At 35.2% G+C, this 27309-nt stretch overlaps 2 protein-coding genes across 7 annotated transcripts in view; one reads left to right on the top strand and one right to left on the bottom strand.

Moving 5' to 3' along the window:
- The window catches only part of LOC118271946 (uncharacterized), a 147022-nt gene extending 121690 nt beyond the window's left edge, over positions 1-25332 (top strand). For 3 of the 6 annotated variants that reach the window (XM_050698930.1, XM_035588243.2, XM_035588219.2), the window contains exons 5-10: positions 2783-2950; positions 6893-7091; positions 15581-15870; positions 19892-19985; positions 22233-22472; positions 23209-25332. In XM_050698930.1, coding sequence (XP_050554887.1) covers positions 2783-2950; positions 6893-7091; positions 15581-15870; positions 19892-19985; positions 22233-22472; positions 23209-23327 — 1110 coding nt within the window. In that variant the 3' untranslated portion in view covers positions 23328-25332. Of the gene's footprint in view, positions 1-2782; positions 2951-6892; positions 7092-15580; positions 15871-19891; positions 19986-22232; positions 22644-23208 lie in introns of all 6 variants that reach the window. The other 3 variants (XM_050698931.1, XM_035588225.2, XR_007706016.1) reach the window with 2 other exon arrangements.
- A 114-nt stretch (positions 25333-25446) lies between these two features.
- On the bottom strand, positions 25447-27114 carry LOC126911494 (thymus-specific serine protease-like). The gene has a single exon (XM_050698934.1). It carries the CDS (start codon positions 27020-27022, stop codon positions 25586-25588), a length of 1437 nt encoding a protein of 478 aa, XP_050554891.1. The 5' UTR covers positions 27023-27114; the 3' UTR covers positions 25447-25585.
- Positions 27115-27309: the final 195 nt, after the last annotated feature.

The raw sequence follows: 27309 nt of genomic DNA, 5'->3' as shown, positions 1-27309 counted from the left end.
TTAATTCTTGCTTACCTCTCTAAAAACGGTAACGATATACATAAAACCACTGACTCGCATGAATTATCAACGGCTGGCTGGTCAAAAGGAATTTGGTTGTGCCGCGCGACAATTATATGCGTTTCGTCAAACCACATGCAACTTCCCACTACCGGCTGGATTAGTAATGTTAATTTATTCCTTCATTGAATATATAGAGGAAATGTATTAGGCTACAAGGAAATATGAACAGTCTTGTAATACCTACACAATACTTGGGATGAAACAACAGATTTGTTCAAAGTTTGTGATTGGACGATAAAATTGAAAATGTCATGCAAAACTTAATCTTTTTTCTTTATTTAAAACCGGTATAAAGATTACACAAAATTCAACATATTCCGATTTTATCAAATACTTAATATTTGTTTTCACGTTGTAAAATGCAAGATTCATATTATTTTTGAATTTCCACCAAAACTTCTAACTAGAATTGCTAATCGTGTAACATTTATAATTTTATTAATCAGTAGCTAAAGTTTGATGAAACATTTGTTGTATTTTTTAGGTAATTTTTTACTGCAGTCGATGATACGATGAATGCAATATTCGATTACCTATGTAAACAAACAATTCAATGAAGTCATTATTTTTTGTTAAAACCGTGATGCTTTATTAAATAAAAAGATCCCTTCCATCATAAATATAAATAAGGAAGAAGCATTTAACAAAACATGTGCAGAAAATCCTAAATGAAATAACAAAAAGAGTTAAAACACTAATGATATCAAGCAAAACGTTGTAGACTAGGAAGCGTCAGACTCATTGCATATTCTGAGATTTTTATCAGCGCCAACGTAACGTAAGTCGTGTATTTAGGCATTCGCTTTCAGTATTTTCCAAATGACAAGGTCGCCTAAAGGTTACCTGTCATGGATCTAATTTTTTTTTTACCAAGACACTATATATTTAAAACTTATTTGAGTTTATTTTTCTAAATGTGTCAATTAAATTCAAATTCGTATTTGTTTGTCGTGTAATACTCGTACTGTAATGTTTATGTATTTATGTGTAAGTAATTTTGATGTGTGTGGACAATTTGTTAGAATTTTCATATTTTATGTGCACTTCTTTAAATTCAAAGCCATGTTTCTCATAAATTTTACCGCACCTTTGTTCACAATGCCTTTTATCTAAAAGGCAATTTATTACTCAAACAATATACTCAAAATAGACAGAAGTTACTAAGGCGAACATTCAAATGAATAGCATAAAAAAATCAATTGCAACATTAATAAAGACCATTATGCAAACCATATATGCAAACTACTTGATTAATCATCTACTAATCATGCAGAAAACAAAAAACTTCTATTGTAGTACTTTACAACTTACAAAAAACTATTCTCACACGTTTAACACAAATTGATTTTGATTTAACGCCATTTTTTACTCTAATATATCCTTCTGACCCTATCTTCCGTGTACTTCAACTAATGCTTTGACATGCACCCATAGTTTGTTAAGGTCATGATATTATAGGTCAGAGTGAACCCAATCCTATTGTTGAGAATCTTTGTCATGTCATAAATCATCAGGTGATGAATGGTGGAAGTAAAAACTGTGGCAAAGGCAAACCTTGCTGATGATAGATAAGGGATCGATTTTAAATTATGATGTCATAATTTTGTAGGTGAAGACAGTATTGTTGAAGAGGTGAATGTCCTATTTGATGAATACCAAAAAACTAACGTTTAGTACGCAAGAAAAATCTTTCATACTTTTGTTCTTAAACAAATGCTTCTCGTATCAAAGTCAGTCAAAGACAGTCCCGCCACTAGCAGCAAAATTTCGCAAAAATTTCTTGCTCAAGACTAATTAATTAATTAATTAATTAACATTATATTGCGATCGTTAATTGACTTGGTAAGTGGAACGATCACGACGATATCATATAAATAGCTTAAGTATTGGTTTATGAAACATTCCTTGAAGCTGACACGAATGGAGCCTTTAATTCATCATTAGCTGGATCATGTTTACTATCAGTAACTATAGTACTAAGATTACAAACATATGGGTTTGTTGCAACAGAACATTGTTCTGAATCACATTCACTTTTCATTCAAGCTCTGAATTTGAGTTCAATTTCGTGGCATCCGGCTGATATAATCTTTATACGCCCGTCAGAGACATCCTTGTACTAAGGTTACTTTGGAAGACATCTGGCATTATGTCATACTGTCAATTGCATAAGCTACACGTGTCTTATCAAAGTTTATTCATTTTAGTTAACTTCAATTGAACAGTCAATTAATTAGATGCTGCTGATAATCTTGAATAGATGGTTAAAAAAAAACTTTAAGGATAATGAACATAAGCTTGAACATGTTACAAACTAAACTGATCGAGAAATGAACTAAAGTATAGATTCTTGTACAACATTACGTTTGCTCCAAATAATGCCATAGGATACGCAGATTTGTACACAAACCGCAAAAGTAAACGCCATTATTACATATTACAAACACAAGAAACCTTGATATCGTTATATTAAAAGCACATAAAATTGCGCACTGTTCCATGTAAATTGCTATTATTATTTAAGTACGTTTGGTTTCGTAATTTCACACAAAATGTAAAGTAAGACAATGAAGTAAAATCGTCTGTATAACTACTTATTAAAGTAAAACAAGACATTATCGACCATATGCCAATTTGAAATGAAAGAAAATGTAAACTAACTTAAGTTGAAATTAGACTGTAAGACAGTGAACTAAGTGTTACTTTCCTTTGTCAACAGGGTGTCAAAATTAAAATGGACGACGCCGGTAATATACTCATCAGACGCTATTCCAAGAGTAGTGTGTTTGTGAAGAGTACGGCAGCCAACAGCAACGAAGAGACGGCTATTGGGCAAGATATAGTCAAGCTACCTGGATATGCATTGGAACAAGAGAAAATATTTAAGGTAAGAATAAGACCTATACTAATTATGAATAATACAGCGTTGATCAATTATAGCGTTAACCACTACTAGTTACAAATATGTAAACACAATTTTGACCAATTATATCCTTAACTATTATGTTGGCAGTTGAATGATAAAGATGATACCAAAAAACTAGACCAAAAAATTTTAAGATATTGTTTTTGGTTGTAAATTTCAAACAGATAATGAACAAATATTTGAAACCATCAAAAGTCTGCAAACATGCCATTACCATATTACCTAAAAACAAACAAAAACCATGTAATAAACGCTTATAACATTAAAACAAAGCCATTTATCAAAGTACGTGAAAAAACTTTTATAGACATAATTATCTTAAGTGTTACAAATATCGCAGCTTAACTATTTATAACAAAAACCTTAAATTCAATGCCGGAATAAAAAACTGAAGCAAAGTTGTTAAAGTGTTATATGATAAAGGTGTAACGCTTGTTTAACACGAACTATACGAATCAATGAACTTAAACTAACAAATATACAGTATTCTTTGTAAATGAATGATAAAATAGCGTTAATGAATATAAATTGAAACATATTTATTTTAAATCTCAACAATGTAAGCAAGAAGAGAACCTAAACAAATAATATTAATAATACAAATCATTTGTGAATAATAACAAAAAGCTAAATAAAAACACACGTATTCATAGTACAGAAGAAATAATTTTGGGTAGACTTGCTTCGATAGACTCAAATCCACGATTAATTCCAAGCCCAATAGGTGCATCTAATTACACGTTACTTATCCTTCCTCTTGGACCAGCCATGTTATTTACAAAAGTATCATCCAACAAAATTAAACCACTATTCTAGTCTTTATTACTATTGAAATATGAATTTTTAAAATCTAATTTATGGGTAGGCAAGGTAAACTGGTTCGCCACGAACATACCAAACAAGCGTCAGTAGAAGTTATTTCCGTCAAGATAGATGCGTTTATAAAATAAGATGTCGTAACATTTGCCTATTAATTTCATGGTTGCCCACGTAATGATCTAAATTGCTTAGAAGATCATCGGCCTGATGTTCTTCAGAAATTACTTGTTTGGTTACTCAAACATTGATTATTTCTCTCTTATGTCGACCGATTAAAAATATTCACTCACATCTTTTGATGCATGGTCACACACAATAGCGGCTATTGTTCGTCTATTACTTCATCTTTCGCTGCTTCTGCCTCCATAATTTTCTTATGTTCGTCGTTATTAAAGACAATAATCATCATAGAAAAAAAATTAAGAGGCCGAAGCATTACTCTAATGCGCGTTGCGTTAGTGCATCAGTCATTTGTGGTGCATCACGACTGCACAGATTGTGTCCGAGCACGATTCTCTCGGACCATGACATTGCCACGTAATTTCATTTTACCAACATTTTAATGTTATGAAATAATTTCTCAACTATGCTCTTTGTGGAAGCGTTTTTGTTAAAATACATAAAAGTCAAGACAAACTGTGTGAATTGAATTCCAAGTTCATAAAAATAGACTTATATTTATGAAGTGCACGTTTCCGATTATTTGTAAGACGATAGGCTTGTAGAATTGTAGATTAGTAACGAGAATACCATTCAGGTACAGGCCATGACATTTGTAAATACGGCTAATGACAAAGCGAACGCAAATGTGAATATAATAACTGGCTCCGACCACAAATTAGTTAGAGAAGCTATTAGACGTACTAATACAAATACTTTCCTTACAACCGACACGATGTAAGTAGAAGACAATGGAAAATTCACTTCCTAGCAACCAAAAGATTCATTACCAATTCATACTCCATTACCTACAAGATTTTACGTAAGTCTGTGGCAAACAATGAGAGAAGATAGCACTATTAAGCAAGGGAAGGAATGGTCATTGCCTCACTTATTTGTTTGAATGTTATTCTATTTCCTTGGGAGTAACGAAAGCGAATTTGCAGAAAGTAAACCATTGTCCGTGCGCAACGCACCGCCGAAACAATGCGATGCTTCAATTAATGGCTATTGTGAGAAATATTACATCTTCAAATTATATTATTTGGCACATTTGATTGCTTGTAATATAAGTGTTACGTTTAAAAACTAAGTTGAATATAAAATAAAAATAGGTGAACATGTTGGGAATAAATGGTCCTTAGGAACTAACTCAAATCTAAAAAACTATTAAGTCAGAAATATTTCATAATTAAATTGTCGTGCTTCCCAAGCTATAAAGTTCTTCATAGAATAAAGATGTAATTATGACGTCCAGAGGTCTTGATAGGTCACACTCTGACTCGCTGCACTATTGCACCGCAATGTACGTCTTCATTAAAAGACTCTAATTTCCTCGAAACAATACCGTAAAATGTTGAAACCGGTTGATCTCTGGGATTTTTTCCGAGCTCAACTCGTTTCCCACACCGAATTCCCTTGTGACTAAATTAATATAAAACAATACTATCAGTAGTGTCAACCACAGTTTTTAACTGGAACTAGACTACTTCCAATGTAAAGTAAACTTGGAAATATTCTCAACTCGCTATTGCAGTTTTATCGTAAGAACCTGATCTATCGAGACAATATAATATCTACATATATAGACTACGCTACCCATAACACTGCAATATGATGTAACCGTTATAGTACGCGTATGTTCATCATTTCCATTTAACCTCTGTGAGAACGGAAGATCCAAACCATTTGTCTTTACAAAACATTTACGTCAAAACTTCCATTTCAATTTGATACTTGCGTAAAACAATTCATCACTTCCCAGAATGTAGTCAATTAACTAGACGAGTTTGTGTTGTAACAATGGCATGTTTTAGTTCCTAATTAGATTTTTTGAAATGCATCAATATAACGACTAGGACGCTTGAGTTGTTTGATGATTTACGAATTACGTCGGCAAAGTTTTTGGAGATACCATCTCCGATGTACTGGACCGAACTGTCGGTCAACTCGACAACTACTTGCACTGGTTTTGTAACAACTTTATAAGCGTCATTCAATTTCGTCGATGCATCTGACTCGGCATTTTCATTTGTCTCTCAAACATCCTCAATAGAATCGGGAACCTTTGGGAACATGTTTTATCTTGATGTTGATAGATTTAGATCACTTCGTGTCGGAATTTTAAGTTTCGTGACTTTGATGTTTGGAAGAAAATTATGAAATTGACGAAAAAAAGTTATTAAATTATGGTCCATTGATTTGTCTATTCTCGTGATGGAAATATTCTAAATAAATTGCTTTATACAACTTGAGAGTACATGCGTAGATCTTCTACAAAAAATGCTTGTTCATTTTAATTACCAGCGCTCACGCTTGACATCTTCTTTGTGGAAGGGCACCCTACATGACGTCGGCTGTATTTTGTTTGATCGAGCGATTGTCTTTTCATTATCGACCGATGCCTTGTTATGTAATATTAATTCGATAAGATCATCTAATTTAAACGCATTCAATCGATCGTCCGACAATTTGTTTTAGATCATCGTTCGTGTTGATTAAGATAAAAAAATGTACTCACGCGTTATTTGTTACTGTCTGTTACTTTAGGTTTGTTTGTTATAACTCGATTACGTATTATCTCATCTTTAAAATTATCTTTATTATGAATGATATCTTTATGAACACTACTTATTTCTTTATATACTATGGTGTAATCCTAAGATTTGCCTTAGTCTATCCTTATGGTATAGACGTGTAGTACTAATTATCGAAAATGTGTTTTCAGTATCTCTAAAGTTATTAGTACCACTATCTAATGCGCTCAAACGGTGGCACCTTCTATCTATTCTTAAGAAGCATACTTAAGATTATCAGGAAATACAGGCAGCCTTTTAACCGCTCCACTTTTATAAAAGATTACATTGACGTCCTTACATATAGCATGGTTAAATAAAGAGTTTAATATGAAATTTTCTTTTCCAGTTATTTGATATGAAGAAGTTCCAATCAAACGTTAACCGTGAGCTGCGCCGTTCGTATCCTGATCGCAGACGACTGGAGACACAGTGCCTCAGTGCTATCGCCTTCGTCAAGTCGGACTCCGATCTTCTCGATTGCCCCATCTGGGTGCTCATCATCAACGTCGTTGCTATGGATATGCTCAAGTCCAAGCTGCCACCGGGTAAGTTTCATTATTAAAATAATTATAACGTCCATACCCCTATTGTCGTACCAACTTTAGTTAATAAAGTTGGGTACATTTTTATATCGCATACTGATATTGAATACGAGACCGTATAAAAATACCATCGTCAAACTACCAAACGGCTAAGATGTTGTCAGATTCACAAATTGATTTGGTAATCCGCTTATAAAGGATTCTGCAAAAGCTATATTCTCTGAAATACTAAAAATAGACGTAAACAAAAACCGATTTAAATAATATACAGTTAACTGAACACAAATTGACTTGTCCTTGAATAATGACGTTTCATAATTAACGTTTTTAGCTCATAATGCACTAGGATAATTAAGTATCTTGTTGATTTTTTATAGAAGTCAAAGCAAAAAGGATGATTCAAAGAGACAGTTACTTAAGAACGGTATTAGAACTCAAATATACATGATGTCAATAACATTGAACTTAAAAAACCTTACGCAAAAATATAATATATTATATTGGCTAAACCTTTAGCATGAATATAAAATGTAAATGCATCGGGACGGTTTTTTACACCTCTCAAAAGATTTTATATCGAAGGCAGAAAAAGAAACAAAAACAATGCAGGTTTTAGGATTAGCGATAATATATTATGCACTTTGGTGAATCACGTGAGGGCAAAAAGTATATTATCATGATGGTCAGAAAAAGGTCTTAATATACATTTTATTACAGCAAGACAAACAAAATGTTATGACGTTTTTACCTTAATATTAATAAATCTCTTCATAGCTAGTGGTGACGTCTCAATTTAAGATGACAAGGATTTGAGGTATTAATTTTTTATAGTCGAATGACCTCTCAGCGATCAGCAGTATGGGTTTCGCCACAACCGATCCACTCCTTCTTGCGTATGCCACCCACATTTGGAGCGAGGCCATAAAGAAGCACGGGGAAATAGCGGTCTCACTCGATATATCGAAGGCCTTTGACAGGGTTTTATCGGATTCCTGCATATGGACTTCCCGCTGATCTGTGCAGATATTGCAGACTTCCTGAGGGATGGTCAATTCGAGTAGTCATCGATGGCTGCTCGTCTGAAATTTGGTATCAACGCCGGAGTGATACTTTCAGCAACGCTCTTTTTGCTGCACATCAAACCTGCTTAAGCCCGGTATCTTTGGGTATGCAGATGACAGCACAGTTGTTGAAAGGTGTGTCAGCGCGGACTAAACACAGATCCAGTCTCTAATCCATGGTCGAACGGTTGAACTTCGTCCTTAAGGCATCTCCGATTATGACGCCAACTTGGTCAAGTTCAACGCTACCAAAACCCAGGCGTTCTATTCTCTGCCAAACGGAGTCAATTTCCGCTGGCTCCTACTTTCCGAAATGTATCCGTTCCAATATCGGATCATCTAGAGCTTCTGGGCGTAACTCTATCGCCAACGCTAAACTTCGGCTCTTATATAGAGTCGAAGGCGCATCTGGCTGGTAGGAAGTTGGGTATCCTCTCGAAGGTGAGACGGTACTTCACACCGAAACAACTGCTGAGCCTGTACCAAGCGCAGGTTCGGTCATGTATGGAGTACTGTTCTCACCTTTGGGACGGCTCGGCTAAATGCCAGCTAGATGCGCTCGAACACATTGAAAGGCGTGCCAAGAAGCTCATCAACGATGATGCGCTTGTGGAGGCCCGGCTTCAAAGCCTTGAACACAGGCGCAAGGTCGCAAGCCTTTCCGTTTTTTACCGGATACATTTCGGAGAGTGTGCGGGGGATTGCACAACTTGATTCCCCCTAGTCCTTTTCATCATCGAACCACAAGACAATAGGCGTCACCGCTTCATAATATCCCACCCACTCGCACGAAGCGTTTCGCTTCAAGCTTCCTTGTGCGAACTGCTAGGGAGTGGAACTCCTTGTCTGTTTTGATGGGTATAACCTGGGTGTCTTCAAGGCCCGAGTGAATTTGCTTATGGGCAGAACCGTATCATACTTACCATATGAGATAGCGGTCAAACGTCGAGCCATTAAATGTAAAAAAAAAAAAAAAAAAATTTTCTACCGCACGTTCTCTGTTATAAAAAAATGTTTTATTATTATACAAAACTTAAGATTTGTTTATTTTCGTGGTTGTTTGAAGAAATCTATGAAAGCACTAGTTTTGAAATCCCTTTTGTTTTTTGTTGGATGTTTATCTATCGAGGAGGTTATAATAGGTTATAAGCGGGTGAAACTACGCGGAAGTAGCTAGTTACTTATATTTGGGTTTACAATCTTACAAATTATTTTTATATCTGGTTTAATTGGAGTTACTCATACACTATTTCTCTGCGCAATTATTGAAAAAAACTCTAATTCATTTTTCGTTTCCAACTATATCTTTTGTTTTCTTTATTTATTTTTATAGACTTTTACACTAACGTGTATGCCAGTTCCATCATACCTATACTTATACATAATCTAACTAAAACGACCTATATCTTAATAAAGTTCTCTTTAACATCATCGTATATGTCTTCTACTATATTATTAACAGCATCGTTACCAACTTGTTCACTATGTACATACATTGACAAGGGCTTCAATCCGGTTGTCACGTCAGCTGACGACCTTGGTTCAACAATGTTCACTGTCACTTTCTAAGCCTGCACTTTGCAGATCATGTCTTATATAATCTTTACACTAAATGTTAAACTGTTAAAAATTGATAGGCCGTTTTGTGAAAACAAATTGATAATTATGTTAGAAATGGTAATTTCGAAATATGTGACGTAACATTTAAAAGAGTTGTCAGTCAATTTGATTAGTTTTTTGATTGGTTACTTTGCTGTGGGAATTAAACAAGAGAACGCTGTTTCGAAAAGTAGTGAACCACGTACGATGGTGCGTTTAGATAAAATTATCTCACTATCTCTGCTAGTTGATAAAAGTAAATTCAAGGATGCGATCCTTTTAAAAACAGCAAAAAACAAAGAAGAGTTTAAAATCTTTATAATGAGAGTTCACAATGTCAAAAATCTTATTAATTTTCTGTCCCAAAAATCCAATTTAATGTTAAAAATGCACACGTAAGTGGTAGGTTGGGTAACTAATTGCCTACAAAAGATGATGTTTGATAAAAATGATGGATACGTTTCCCACGAACCATTACGGTTCGTAAATAGGGGGGCAATTACTTTTTATGTAATTATGCACTCATGTGATGCGGTATCTAAGCTTAATGTGGAGAGATTTGAAACAGAATGTGCGTATGATCACACTTCTCGTACGTTCTCTTGAGGTTAGGTCAGGAAAGTAAAAACAATTAATAATCTTACACGAAACTTTTGTACTAAATACCGACATAACAATGCAACGTCATGCCTTTTATCCCCGACGGGGTAGGCAGAGGTGCACATTACAGTACGTAATGCCGCTATACAATGTATACCCATTTTTCACCATTTGTGTTATAAGTCCCATGTATAAGGAGTGAGCTTATTGCCATATACTGGGCACAATTCCAGATTCCGTACTACTACTGAGAAATTTTCAGAAAACCGAAAAAAGTCTAGTAATACGAACATACAAGTCATAAAAGAAACGCTATAGACGAGATACAGAACTAATCCGTTGTTATAGTGATGTTCACAACCAAAAAAAGACGATTAGCTCATCTTACAGAACAAAAATCCCAAAATCTAGGACATCACAAACATTAACGTGATCTTCACTAACAATGCGCTCTAAATCTTTATATAAACCACAATGTTTTGTACCAACATCATATTAAAAGCACTTCCGCACTAAAAACATTGCGATATCATCACTCGAGTTATTTAGTGTGGCTAGTCAGTCTTTTAAAAAAACGTACGTGTGAGCAACGCATCGTTTTTACCACCATTTTTTTAAATACAAGCTTCATTAAGTAAAGCATGGTCAAGGTAGGCGGGTTGTGGATTTGGGAAAATATTTGCGGTCGGGTCAGTAGTGTTCAAGGAAAATTATATAACATTTTATGTTTTGACATCGAATCTTTTAGCTTTGGAGACATTTTTAGTATGGCTAAGAGGAAAAAGGCGAGTAGGTACATGAACTTTGAAATTATGTTTTTACTTGTTGTCCCTTTTAATTGCATCATTGTTGAAACTCATTCTGTCGCAATAATATTACAGGTGCTATTAATAACTTTGTAATCGTTTGAAACGTAATTTATATTTGATTTCTTATGCTAATTAAAATGACACCGCACTTCTGACCACCATTAATTGAGTCAACTACGCACGACTCAAACAAACATCAATAAAATCTAACCAGCACCAGTTCTTCATTTAATCTAGCAAAAAACTAAACAGGAAATGATTTCATCTACATATTGCTTCAGATCACTTCAATAAAACTCATAAATTGGTCACAAAACCAATTAAATGTCTAACAAACATACGTGTCCAATGTTCCGCATATTCAGATAATTACATGCTACAAGCAACAGGTCGAATAGGTTAAAAAATCAATTTCAATTTAACCTTAGAAAGAAATGTAGGTACGCCTACTACCAAGTTACAAATTAAAACAAACAATTTAAACAAACATGACCTTAATTTGAAAGCTAATAAAATGAACATGGTCATTTATATTCTCCTTCATTTACAAAACGATATAAATGAGCCTACAAACAACGTTGCTAAATAATCTTCAGTTGCCGACCACGTCGCATCGTTAAGGGTGACAGAAGCAGTAAACGATTTCACGCTGTTCCCAACAATAGCAGAGAAAACAAGCAAAATTGCAATAGCAGCATTAAGGGACATAAACGCACAATACGTGTCATAGCGAATAAATTGCCTAACACCGATATCACGGACAGAGACACATAGGCCCCGTGAAGAGTCCTCAGAACGAAGAACTCCGCCTCTTTATCTCAAAACATAAAAATATTCCATTTAAGTATCGCATTAATCAAAACAGCTTGCGTGGGAGTTGCCACAACTATAACACCTCTTTTGACTGTTTAAACATCCTTAATACTGTCCCTTTCAATCATAGTATCATAATTAACTTTGAAAAGATTTATGCTATTTGTTATAATGTACATTTTAAGTCTTTCCATATCATCAGTTACAAGGCCTCTGTCGAACATCAGTTACGCGTCATCAACGTTGACAGTAATTACCATTGAATGGGCGTATGTTTGCATACGTAGACGATGACTTGAGGCACCCAAAGATCTGACAATGTTACAGTTACCTTGTCTTAGACCTCCGGGGACCGGGGCTCAGGTATTATGGAACAATGGGACGACCTCTACACTTATCATTAACTGATGAATATACAAAATTAAATTCTTATAATGCACAGTAATATTCTCACGCGCAACCGCGACCGTTTAAGTAAGTTGTATTAACCTTGGGCTTATTGAAGTTTTAAGCAGAAGAGAAAAAATGATACAGTGCGGAAAGTCCAGACCAAAATAAATTGATTATATACTTCAGCATTTTGATGTTGGAGATGGCCTTAAAACCAACATCATCGGCAGTTGTAGTCTTGTTGTAATTATTGAGGACTCGTTCAAAAGTGATCCGGTTTACTGAGACAAGGTGATCAGCCAGTAATAATGTACAATTGACTGCCCAAAGAGGTTTCCGGAAGACAAGATGGGACACAAATATCAAGTGTGCGTCATCACGTCTGCAACCACCGGCACTCCTGTTTTATTCATATCTAAAGAAAATTTGAATTACCCTTAGTAATTTGCACGTCTTTTGAAATAAGCAACAAGTGTGAATCGAGGTATTATTATTATATAGATAATTTTCAAATCTGATTCAGTTCCCATAGCACGTAACCGCATCAACTATGCAGAGCCTCACTTCTCAGTAGTCTGCTTATTGTTGTGCAACAATGCAATCTTCCATCGATCTCAAGATGTATTGCACCTCATTTCACTCAAACCATACTGGAAATTTCTAACTAACCCCATCTAGGCATGTTAACAGCAATTCAACATCTAATATTGGTTTTGCACAAATCATAGTGAGGCTATGGGAAAGAAACCGCACCGAGAGATTCCCTTGATTTTCCACCACGGATAAGATGCGTTCATAGATTTTCTGCAGTGGTTTCGCGGTCTTGCCACTGTTTATCTGTTAAGGAACTCAAATAAATCTATTGAGTAAAGTAGCTAATGTTTTCTGTATGGGAGTCGTGACACTTAAACGTGGCCACTGGTCGCTTTTACTGATATAGCGGCAAAAGCTTAACCTCCGTGTCATGGAAGCAATTGTACCTTATTATTATAGTCGTGTCTTTCGTTATTTCCATAATTAATCTATTTATATGTATTGTTGATCGGTTAATCTGTGTTAAGTTGGACAAATGGTATTTGTGTCAGCATTTATAAGATCTGCATTGTTGAAATATTTCTCGTCAAATCAATTCGGACCTACAGTAATGTTCACGTCACCCACTTAAAATTTCGATTTCATAACGAAGGTCATGCTTCGTAACTAGATCATACGAATGCAATCGTTGCCCATAAACCCATTAAATTCACTTTGAATTTGTAACGAGCACCAATTGAATCATTAGAAGCTTGAACAGACGTGAATCGTGACTGATGTTATGCAAAACTCGAATCGATTGACAATAGGAAGCAGTCTGATCGAGAGTGGTCTGTATACTTGGATTTTAGTAGCTCTAATTTGGAGTCCAAAGTTAGCTGCAATAGTTCTTGTCTTGCAAAATCTTGAAGGTACAGTTATACGATTAGCTTCTATAGAAAAAAGGAAGATGTTATCAATAAAAAAGAAATTGATATTCTTCTTTCGTTTACGCCAAGTAAAATGTCTTATCCTGCCAATCTCGGAACAATTAGACCGGTGGTCTGCTCTTGACACATCGCTTTTTAAATATAGAAACAGCGTATATAAACCCATTTTTTGTGAATAGACGCACGTAATTTTCTCAGCATTTAAAAACAGTCGGTGTATGTAACTCGGCTATTAGCATTCAGCTCATTGGTTGAACTAATCGGGATTCTAATCCCGTTGCGACATGGCGTCTACGGTATTTCCAGACACAGGTATATCTTTTAAACTTAGATTATGTGCGAAACGAAGCTTTATCGTTTCCACAACATCTGTATAATGTCGACACTGCATCTGCGAAATGCTACAAACAAAAGAACTTCGACTTCCTTATCAAAATTGCTGTAATTGCTATCTCAACTAAAAGCCTTTAAACAATTGGACGAATGTTTAATACTTAGTTACATTACGGTAATAGCATGGTTTATAAGTGGTCTAAAAGTGTATAATCAATGTAATGAGACGGCTCAATTAGGGACAACATTTTGTAATAGGTAATTGTTTAATATGGTGCACACAGCAAGGTACCACAGTTTAAAATCATTTCCGCATGATCATTCGTCATGATTGAACATGTTTGAACAAACATTTAGGACTGAGACAACGCGACACCACAAGATAGATGCAGACCTATTCCCTCTTTTGTGCCGCACCGTCGCTCAAGCAATAAATTTTATAGGCACTTTGATATTTCGCAACTAAAAGAGCCAATATTCGCGTGAATTTACATTTATTGTTCGCAGATTATGTATTCAACCTTGCGGTGTAATAGTAAAGTTGGTTAATCGTGGACGATTCGTTTATTTTTATGATTAGAGACAAAGGTACGTGTAGTAAAGTGGAATGAAGACACCAGACCTTTACCGTCGCATTAATAACCGTAGGTTGTTCCAAGTCGTGAAGAGGAGTGATTGCCATCCGATCTGAACATCACGAACCAACATTTGTGTTGTGCAAGCGTCGCCTCGCTAAATGTTTCCAATTGTTGTGTGTCCAAGTTGGATAATATTAAACCATGTTATTATATAATATATCAAACATTTTAATGGAATTTAAATTACTTTATTAACTAAAGATGAGAGTCCAGCAGATGGTAACCAAAATACAAGTTGTCAGTTTTACGATGTCTATAAAATAGCTAGTTTGTTCACAAAGACTATCATTTGAGACGAATAATTCAATATCGAATAAAATTTTCCGAAGTAAATGAATAATTGAATAAAATTATTTATTACAACGAACTCTGACATTAGTGTCGAAGAATCATTAATGGCCTTTTTTGTTGGGTCATTTTAAATGTTTTAGTAATATTTTCAACCCAATATATTCTTCTCATGGAAAATTACATATAAATAACTTCTTACGTGTGTGATTTGTCTTTTACAATTAGGAGCTAATTTACTGCCTCTCGTGTTACATTTATTATCAGTACCTGTCATGTCAAATTTTACAACGCCTCTACCGGTCACATGTAGAACTATTTGCCATACAAAAAAATTACGTTGTCGCTAACGACTATCGACAAATACTATTGCTTTACACTCATTTTAGAGGTACACTTAAATTCTTCAATTTCTTCTTACAGAAACTATAATAAAGTTACTAATTTATTCCTCAAATATTTTTTTCTAATATTCCAATACCATCTCTTTGTCAACAGTTCAAAGACTGATGGACATCAAGAACCGACCTCGCATCCCAATCCCAGATGAAGACCCATACAGCATCGCCAGTTCCAACGCCAACGGATCAGGATCCAGCGGCAGTTCAGGAGGATATGGCCACAATGGCCACAATGGACACAATAACAATGGACATGGAGTCGTCGCTGCTACCAGAGAACAGCTCATGATGCAAATGGGACAGAGGAGAGGTGAAAAGCCTCCGAAACTGCCGCCCAGAGAGAATGGGTACGGTCCAGCTGATATTCCCAAGGTACGTGGATACAAAGTGAGTTATCGATTTTGGTGACCCTTTGCATGCTACTGCACCTGCATGCTTGAATTGTCACACTTTGATGTAAGGATCTGTATTTGTAAGTCGTGTTTTGTTATTTTTGTGAACGTTGATGTTTGAACGGTTTGTATTTTAATTAACTGGTCAGGCGAGTGATCGCAAGTGCGAGTGCCGTTCAAGGCGACTCGAGTTCGAATCGGTCGTTATTATTGGGTTTTACTCCGTTTTTCAAAAATTTCTTCTCTCTTCTCAGCAGTAGCACGTTGGAATCAGTTTAATCTACTGATGTAATCAGAATTATGGAAATTTCTAACTGCCTATTTAAACAGTAGCAGAAAATGTTGTATGACCAATTTAATCAGGTTAAACGAGAGCTCGCAAACGCACGACGATCAAATAAAAAAGTGTGCAAAGCGCTTGTTATGAAAGGGCAATAAAATTGATCATTAAAGACACTTCAATGGTCGCAAGTACGCATAAAATCGATTTTCAATGTCTCATTTAAAAAGTTCGCTCATCATAAATTAATTTAATAGGATATGATTTACGAGCCCTGCAGTTTCATGATTGAATAATAATAAACTTGAATCCTCTACCACTGATATAAAAGTAAGATGCGGTTGCGAATCGACAAAGTAATTTTCGAAGTGAAAATTGCATTACGAATTATTTTTTCATTGTGAAGTTTGTGCATGAAGGCAGTTTTTGTGATGCCATGGCTATTTTTATTACGATAATTTACATGTAATTTTTATTTCTGGTCTTATAATAAACATACCGCTTGCGCTGCTCGGTGATCTTTGTATATTTTATGTCGCTGATTATTCTCTTTCTTTAAGATGTTATTATATGAGCTTTGTTCCTTTTTTAGAGCAATTTGTACATTTCCGTTGTCTCCGAGTGTTGGCCGTGACAGGGTATTTTTAGTAGTCTCCTTTTTTCGGTCATTATTTTTTTCATCAACAGTCTCATATCTAAATTACCACTGAGCGTAAGAACACCCAAAGTAATAAAAATAATAAAGTAATCCAAATTGAATATCGTTAATCTCTGTTAGCCCTTAATGCACATTTGACAAACGTAAAGAATAAAAACGACATACGAAATCTACTTAGTGATAAAGTTACGATTTATGCAGATTGAAATACAAAAATGTCTCCGTATGAATAATGGAGAGCGGCCGTAATCAATACATATAATAAAATCGTAGAAAAGTGCTGTCTGTACATAAAATTAAAAAAAATAGCAGGGGTTATTGTTATGTCGATGTCGAACCCAAAAATGTACACTTTTTTTTTGTCTGTTTGGTCTGCAAGTACGTTTGTCTGTAAAATCTGATTTGTCAATGTTCGTCATGTGCGCGCTAAAAGAAACGTGATCCGAGTTGGATGCGGTTTTCATAAATATAATTTAATTTAGTGTTTGTTTCATGTCAGGTTCATAAATAAAAAAGATGTCAAATTAAAGAATCACGTCGAACATTCTATGCTTTCCATTAATCTCCGCAACTTTTGAATTTGGTTGAAATTTGGTACATATATACTTTAGAATCCTTACCAAGGACTAGATATATTTTTATTTCAAAAATCAAGAAATAAAAATAAGAAATAAATTATTTATAAATAATTCGGTTGTCGAATCGTTACAAAGTAATTGTTCGAATTGAAAAAAAGTAAATGCAATAGTAAAAAGAATTAAAAAAATAATATCAATATAATAAAACATTGTAGTACAAAGAAAATGCTGCTAACGGAGTATAGATTTCTATGTGATCGTTACACGACTTCGGCATGTTATTGTTTTAATTCATCGATAAATTAGTAAAAAGGTGTAATATCAATATAATTATTTTAGTACAAAGAAAATGCCCGAACGGAGTATAATAAATAATCAAGTTGTCTTTATCCGCGATAGATGGCGTTGGGATCGAAATAGATCGCGCTATGGTTTCGTTACATTCATTTGGTATGGGTCGGCTGAGCGCTTCGGTACTATCGTAGAAAAAGTGTAATCAGTGTATGATTATTTGAGCTCCTGCTGTTCCGTATATTCTAAATTGATTTGTCAATTAATAAGTACATTTCCGTTGGGTCTTCCGAGTGTTTTGGTTAAACTATTTAACGTAGGTTTAGTTTGATATCGATTATTAGTAGTTACTGTAGTTAGTTTTTTTAATAAAATTGTAAGTCTATTATTTTTTTCATCAACAGATCTAATCGTTTCTTTTAAATTATTTAGTTTAAGCTTGGTTATTATAGCATAGAGGATAGGTTGTAATATAGTTTCTTTTTTAATTGTTATAAATTCGTAATTCGTAGCTTTCTTTAGTTTTAAGTTAGTTTAAGTCCGTTTTTAAACTATTTTTTCAATGCCCTAAGTAAGTATACATCTATTAAATTCAAACGCAGAGCTCATTATGTTGATTTTTGAAGAGTTCCCTGGAATATCTTCCACATCTCATTTTTAAGAGATCCCGCGAGATCGGGAACTATGTGGTTAAAATACAAAAATTTGCCGGAAGTCACTATTCCACGCGAACGAAGTCGCGGGCAAAAGCTAGTCAACAAATAAGTCACACGAGAAATGCACACCGCTCCGAATCAGGATCTTATGTCAGCTTAACATCTTTAGTCACAAAATATTCCATAATAATTAAAACGAAAAAAATATTAAAATCTGATGCCAAAATCCTCAGACAACTTCAAATTTCAATTATCTTAATCCATTTGTTGATTGAACTCGATTAATATTTTCCAGAATAGGAAACTTGTCGATTGAATGACCTTCCCTATTCGGTTCGTTTACATTTGCTATTTTATCTATTTCATGTTTAATCTGCAAGTCATTTATTTTTCCGTCATCATCAAATTAGCTTTTTCTATAACATAAAAGAACACATTGATCATTTGATCAAGTTTTATAATAGGTTACTTAATGGATCTAAAGTCGGTAATGCGAATCAAATGGTATTAAATTAATCGAAATCTACTATATTTGCTATTGCTACACGCAGAAGCAATGGTTTCTCTGTACCATTTGAAGAACCATTTGTCTGTTGAATAAGAAACTGTGTAAGCATTATTGTTATAATGTAACCCATACATCATCGAGAGCGTAGGGTTGTAAGGTGGCTGTCATGTTCTTATCCATTCACGTCAATGGTTCTTTATTCCTAAACAAAACGTATTCATCCATCATTGGGTAAATCACGTCTCAAAACATAACAATTGTAAAGATATAAACATCGAAGGTGAAAGTTCAATCCGATTAACGCCTGTCGGTTCCGACTTCTTGTCAGATAATTGTGGACATGCGCTATCGCAACTGTGTGGAGTGGACAATGGTCGGCCCAGCGGGAAGATAACCCTGACGTATCTCACATCTCATCGCCTTGAAGATAAATGATAGCGACTACATAGTACAGCGTCGGCTTTTACTCTTTTATTGGTTTACCTGGTCTCCTCAGCTTCTGACACCATACAAATGAACAATGTCCTTTGTGTGTCTGTTAAGCTTCACTTTTATGCCCGCTAGGTGTTTATTAAGAAAATATACTGCCTGAATCGATATGTTTTGCCAGGGTGGTTTCCATAACCTTTATTTGATAAGATCCTCTTTCTATGAGTTTTATATATCACGACTCTTTGTTTTTTGATGCCATCTTTGGTTCGTTACAAGGTAAAAGATTGTACGGCGCCCACACGTTCATATTATTGCATCTGATTTTTGCTTCGTGTTTTATACATGGATTACTTGCTTTTACATGTTCTTAGGCGCAATATGTGTTGTTTAGAGGACAGATTACATGGTAATTGCGCTCTGGGTGTTCTTTTAGCCGCTGACTAGCTTTCATGTCGCCAGCAATGTTATAGGATTAAGTTAAATAGGTACATTTAAAGGAATTGTCAATTATCGAATAAAAATAGCCAAGTGCAATATTAACTAATTTAATATGTAATTTATATCGTGTATATGTTTAAAATTATTATAATAACAACTTTAATTTATTTCGCAGCCTGATTACGATGACATTGAAGGAAATGACGGACGCGTGCCAACACAGTTCCCAAGAGGCAAATCAGATAAAGGCAAAGACAATAAGAAATACGGTAAGTGGAGTTATATTTTTGTTTTTAAAGAAAGTAAAGGTAAAAAATTACTTCTTTCAAGTGACCGATTTAGAAATAGTCTATATCTATCCAAATACAATACCTAGTTATTTGAAAATTTAAACACTACATACTACCCCGTTCCTGCTCCTGCTTTGAGCCAGAGCTCCGGTAACCCGTTACATTGTCCGCAGCTCTAAATTTAAGTCAAAAATTGTAGCACTAACAATCGTATGCTGAAATATGGCAACCACTACATTTCTGGACCCTAAAAGACGTTATAAAAATAAACAATAAAATAATGCCTACCTTTACAAAAGTCCCAAAACTACAAGAAACCACTAAATCTCGATTCACAGAAACAAGACTCTAATTAACTTCGATAAGGACATTCATAACTTAGTGGAACTTCAATTAACTTTCCCATTCGAGAAACAAAGGGGTGGCCAAAAAGAAAATCAGAAAAAAATAGCATTAATTACTTGGACCGTATAAATTCTGTGGTTCGTATAGTCGTATCACGGTGTTCTGTCTTGCTGAATAGGTAATAACAGTATTTAAAAGGAGAGGGTTCTGGAGGCGCCTACATTGAGAGCGGACTGCCGATCGCTCGCCCAGTTTGGACATTACTATGCTCATAACTCCTCGGTAATGGACAAATAGGTTCAACTGATAGCGAACTCCAGTCGATTGTGATTTTTTCACCGACTAATGTCTGTGCTAACTTTTTGCCGACGATTGTTGGATTGCGTTTTCTATATTTGGTTGTATGACTTGATAGAAATTCGAGTCACAATAATTTAAATCATACAAATTCACAAGTAATGCGATTTTATTAAGCTCCACTCGACACCACGTTTGTCAATTCATTACAAAACTTTCTATTTACATTTCACAACGTCCAATCACAAAGATATTATTTACCACTAGTATTAGTCAAGCAATCACCGCCCTTTGCGACCAGAACTGTCCAACTGAACACGATGCCGGTGACAATGCTATGGATTTATGAATGCGACTCGCAATTTATTCAGGCACGTTGCAAGAACTTGCAAGTGTGAACCAACAACTCTAGTCAGATCATCATTTATAAACCCATGTCCACGCACCTCGTGATTTAAGGCAATATTTATAATATATGGACTATGGACTTAAGGTTATAGGCACAATGAACTCGATACCTTTTGATGGGGCTTTGATAAAACTGATATACTAGGGCTGTGCTTTTAAAGATTCATGATATGAGTCGGTGTCACTGCATTTACCTTATGAACATCTGCTTTTAGTTGGCAGTTTTAGTGGAGATATATTTGCGTGATTTAGACTATTACTTCTTTATTTTGTGTGTATACTACTTTTTCCACCTTCGTTACCAATTTGATAAATAATTAATCATTTTTATTATCCAAATACACTTAATGTTCTTATTTATATCAGGACGATATCACTTACAATTTCAAACCTAGAAATTACTCGTACGTCTCCAAAGTGGAATTTTGTGTTTCTAAGAAACTTTTTGTACACAAAACGACAACCGAGCACCTAGGTAGTGTATCAAGAGCATGGCCATACATCACAGATTACAAGAGGACACTTACTCAACCACCACAAGCACCGTCTAAAAGGAGTAGATACTATTTAAAATATTAAGACTTATATCGACCCGACAAAGAGCCAAGTCTCTTTTGAAATATGAGCACAGTTTACGTTTGAATACACTTCGTACAGTTATGCTTTAACATTCATGAGTTGGAATTTGGTAGCTTTATGCAAATGAATTTCACGCATTATCTTATGCGTAAGCAGTTTCTGTTCACGGATTCCTGGCTGTCATTGTCGAGTCACGTTTGACACATTCTACTCGCTGTATGCCTGATCGGTTATGACGTTTTTGGATCACATTCGCACGTTTTAATTCGAACACTTGATTTGAATCTCCATTCATAAGAAGGGCTCGGTGCAGAGGTTATAAACAGACAATACCCCGGTGTCGCAACCGACGCCTGGCATTTCGGCGTATCCTTGATATTTGAATCGTCGGTATTTGGAACGAGCCAGGCGTAGGATGCGGAACATGGAACGTGCATGCGTTCCGTTTTATAAGCGTGTGTTCGCTGTTCTAACATAGGAATAGGTGAACGATAACCATGTTATGTAAAGGCTCGTTTCCAGGTACTAACACGTCTATCGGTACTTGTTTGCATGTAATTTGGTTTTGATTTTAAAGTGTCTTGTTTCTGTTTTCAGATGATCCTTACTACTGCGGTCTGCGAGCGCGTGTGCCTAACTTCGTGAAGACCAATGGCGCTAAAGTTCTACCAACCATGACTGAACGTCTGACTTTGAAGGAGGCTCCGGTGCCCAGCAAGCGTTACAGCGTGGCCCACGCCCACCCTGGACCATTCCCGCCCCACATGGCTCCATTTGCACACGCTCCAATGCCACCACAGGCTTTGTGGCACGCTCGTTCTTACGAGAGCGGAATCGGTGCGTACGATCGTCTTCCCAGAAAAGAGAAGCTCATGTTCCAATTCTATCCGAACAGGGAACAGAAACGGCTGCGACCCCTCGTGATCCAGCAGCCGCGCTAGTGTATATACAGACTAACCCCGCACTTTAATTCCACCGCCTCAACGCGGACTCTTCGCTCCAATCTTGGTATTTAAACTTTCTGTTATATTAGATCGCTTCGCTTGGTAGCACAACTCGCCTGTAAGCTTCGTTTCTACACTTTCCACACTTCTGAGTTCATCTCTCATTTTCACTAGTATCAAGTCTTTCACGTCCACACTTCCTTCTTGACAACCTTGTCAAATCTTGATTCTTCCAAATTGCAGGATTTCTATTCTTAGCTTAGCTATCATCCTTAGTTGTACTTTTCAATAGCACTACGTTCCAGATTAGGCAACAAACAGAGATCAAAAATTGGAAGAAGATACCGCACCGCGTTGTTCCCTGTGTGTGTTTGTAATTAATAAGCAGTAGCCGTCTTTATTGTACCAATAACAAAACCCGTTGCTTATCCCTAAATGTTTGTAACATCTCCACTAACACCGCAAGATTTACCCACGGCGTAGATTTCGAAGATATAGTTCACCCTGAGTTTTGGAAAGCGCTGAGCAATGAACCTATCTGGCAAGCCAAATCTTAAAAGAATAATGTTGATAGATATAGACTTTGGTATTTAGACGTCTAGAGCATGATCAATGATGGTTAATTACAGACGGAGAGCAGCACTATGATCCCTATGCGCTGTACGGTCGCCTGCCCATGCCTGGACGCGGCTTCCCCCCACCACCCGCCCCCCACGCGCGTCACATGTTCATTGGAGAGTGGGACTAGAGTGCGAATCACCTGACACCTGGCAACTAAGCGTAGAATACTGTGTAGAACAAGGGTACTGTCAAATTGACATCAACAACACATTCTGTGAACGTTGATGACTATCATTTCAAAGGCCTTGTCACCAAAGATTGAAAGGTTTCTTTCAATTTGGTGCATGAATATAAGCACTAATCAATTATCGATTCGACAGTATTCTTGAAACGTACGTTATATTGTAAATATTGAAAGATTTGTAAAATAAAATGGATTTTGAAATGTGTTTTATGATTGATGATACATTTATTTACTTTTTGTTAGGGAAAGCAAATGATTTGCTTTTCGATAATATCGAGATTTTTTTGTATGCATCACATGTAACTCTGTAAACAACATTTAATTAAGTAATAGAATTAAGATATTATCTAGCAACTTTACCATCATATTATAGTAGTAACGTATTTAACTGAATATTGTAAAAACTTAGGTTAAATAAAATAAAACAATAAGTTAACTATCACTGCCAATATTTAACGATTTGCGTGTTCAACGTCATCACATTATTTTGTCTTGTCGTTAAAATATTACTTTTTTCTTTATATTAATTAAGTGGCAATCCTAGTCAAAACAGGGTTGGGAATTTTAAATCGATTAGGGAATTTGAAATGTTTTTTTGTTATTCTATTTATAAACTTCAGGAATGTAAAGAACTTTTTTAAAAAAACAATCCACGATAATATAGTGTCGTGATTTAAATACGAGTAGAAAACTTCTGACAATATCTTTTTTATCAAGAGCTAACGAGTTTTTATGATCTTTTTAATTTCAAAGCATCACGTATTGTTAATATTTTTGTTAAAGGTGTGTAAATTGCATAATTATTATTGGATTTGAAATAATATACTAGGAATAAGTTAGGAATTCAATTTTAGTTTTAATCAAATACTATTGTAAATAAATATTTCACTTCTACTCAGTTATGATAACTTTTATATAATTCATATAATATTTCCTGATATATTTTCTACAATACTCAATTATTATAATAAACATAATTACTATTATGTTAGTAGCTAGTTGTGTACAACCATGTTGACAATTTAAATGTAATTTATCGTCACAATTTTATATTTAAGGTTTTAATACTTTTGTATATTTAGATATGTTTTGTATATGCAGGACATTTAAGATTTCATACCACAATATCCCAATAAATATAAAATCAGGGTTTAAATAATAAAAGATGGCGACTTGACAGCTGCTGTCAAACCGCCATATTTATTTACAAAAGATAACAAAATGGTCGACAATTTGAAAAACGATATTTTGTGATCATTTTAATCAGATAAATGGAACAGAGTTTTGCTGTTCATAATGTTTACTTATAAAATCTCAATTTAAAATAGTATCCTTGAAGTACCTAACTATGGCTTAGACAAGCCTAGGTCTTATAGGGTCCTATTTTATATGCTTGTAAAACTGATATGTAGCTACAAAATCAGAGGTGCTGCACAGGTTACCAATAAAATATTGTATCTTATGCATTATTCTAGATAATTATAATGATACTTTTATATGAGAGAAAGCACATCAAAATGTATAAGTATTTTTCCAAATCAAAGATGGTGATACAGGAAAATTGATTACGATAAGTGAAGTAAAAGTAAATGTATTAAGGAAAGAAATGAATAGATTTTCCAGTTTAAACTGAACTGCACATTGCACCGAAGTCTTAAAAATGCGAGGTCAGATTATACTGGAAAAGTATGGAGGTATTGCTAAGATTTTGCATCAAGAACGTACTGGCATTTGCAATAAATTTGTATAGCATTTTTTTTTAAATATACACCCATTGGTGTTCTTGGAGTCCTGTCGCTCTGGCACAATGTAAATGTACTGCTGTTTTTACGAATTTTAGTAATAAAACATCAACATCCACTTGTATTATGTTGTGTTGGGTGTTGGTTATCGAGTAACCTATTATAGGAAGACCGTTTATGAGTAAATATACAATTATTTTAATAAACATAGTCGTTTTATTGATTCATTTCAGCAAATCCTTTAACCTCTTAATTTTCTTTGTCAAAGAATACAGAAAATCTTTAGTTACCTCTTGAACGTCAAATTGAGATAGAAAATATTATAATTATGGAGCATCAAAACCCATCAATTCATTATGAATGTTCAGTAAAATTCCTTACTTCAATAGGTACAAGAACTTTTCCAGAACAAACAATATTTGAGTTAAGTTTTAACTTATTTACACATCAATGGACATACTAAGGTTTCTTATATTCTCCAGCACCAATCCATTTCTTAATTAAATATTTGATATACTTCCTCGCTTCTTTTAACTCTTCTGGATCCTTCGACCTGTCTGAGAACAAATCTCTACAGTGGGACGCTTGAGGTATCATTTTCGCTGGTGCATCATACGACACGTCTTCTAATATTCCTAATCTGCTCCAAGGATCCAATTCGCCATTCACAAATACTACGTTCGTAAGATTAGGTTGCAGGCCACTATACATCGAATTTGAAAGTTCAATTCCTTCGTCGATCCGTTTTTCATTAAACTTCTCCCCATAAGCTTTAGTACACATCAAATAAAAGAATTCTTCAGGCACATTATTAAAAGGCTGATTTTTCGAATCAGTTGTCGGAAAATAACCAAATTCCGTACAAGTCTGATAAGTCCAAGACATCGCCCAGTCAATGGTCCTCATATGTTCAATCATTTCATCGAAATCATAGTTGAAACAGTTTTCTTCTTTGCTCAAAAACACGTTATCTTCCATACGAGAATTTACATGAAAGGTTTTCTTCACGTCTTCGCAAAAATACTTAATGCTGTCAACGTTACCGTATTGCGCTTCGAACATGAAATTAGAAGCTTTGTCTAAGAAGAACATCTGCTTGTTTTCTGGTTTCGTCATATCTACGTCTTTACAAATCTCTTCTTCTTCCATAAGTTGAGCAATCCCCGAACTAGTTTTAAACAATTCATCGTACCTCTGAAATACTTCTCTTATTCTACTAATGCAGCCATCAGGTCCATACTGTTCAAAGTCGTAATTAACTCTTTCTAGATATTCGTGGAAGTTTTTCTTCGCCAGAACTGGCGCACTACTGGCGATTGCAGCATCAACCAGGTCAGGATACAGGAGTTTCATCCAAGCTGCTAAGTTTCCTGCATACGAACCTCCAACAACCACCACTTTTGATTCATTATACATTGGCGACATTTTTATGTCTTCAAGTAAGTTTGCTACGTCTGCAAGAGCTTGCCGAGAACTGAGATACGCCAAAGTTTCTCCGTTCAAATCTTGAAATGGCTTACTTTTCCCGTAATATCTGTGTTCAGACAAATACATGGCACCATTCGTTTCTTTTGCCAAATCGTATAATATTCCTGTTTGAAGAAACACGTCGCTTGCCTCTCCTTCACCGTTGATGAACAGATAGATCGGTCCTTTTGCTTTCCAAAGATCAAGTCTTTCGAAGTACCTCATCTTCCATGTTCGGGTTTCTGTTTCATTGAAGTGGTCTAACGGTTGCTCTATCCACTTAGTAGAAATTTCAGATGAATCTGCGAATGATAGCGAAGATAGCAGTTGTTGCATGATTTTGTATTCATTGTGAATGCCGAAGATGCCAAGTGCATCAGAGAAGTATAGGCAAGAAGATAGAACGATGTTTAGTTCTATGAAATACATTGCTTTGGATGCGGTCTGCTGTACTAAGTGTGGTTTAATACTGCCTCTTGTAGGCTCGTTTCGTGAAATATGTGTGGTATTTGGAACGAGTGGAGCTCATACTTTGTATACCAGATTAGACGTAGATGCGGGTACTAAATACAGTTGCGTGTTTCGTGTCTTTGAATGATGTAAATGACGACAGTTTAGACATAAAATGTTTCCACGTCAATGCAAATGAGTTAGTGATAATGAATGTTTGAGTAATGTGTTGATAGACGAGTAATCAAGTACGACAGTGCGGGTTC

This window comes from Spodoptera frugiperda, chromosome 15, assembly GCF_023101765.2.
Source record: "Spodoptera frugiperda isolate SF20-4 chromosome 15, AGI-APGP_CSIRO_Sfru_2.0, whole genome shotgun sequence".
NCBI lineage: Eukaryota > Metazoa > Arthropoda > Insecta > Lepidoptera > Noctuidae > Spodoptera > Spodoptera frugiperda.
This window is presented reverse-complemented; position numbering and strand designations above follow the sequence as displayed.

Excerpts from the sequence above, each read along its gene's own strand:
- LOC126911494 (XM_050698934.1), bottom strand. The coding sequence starts at position 27,022 with ATGTATTTCATAGAACTAAACATCGTTCTATCTTCTTGCCTATACTTC.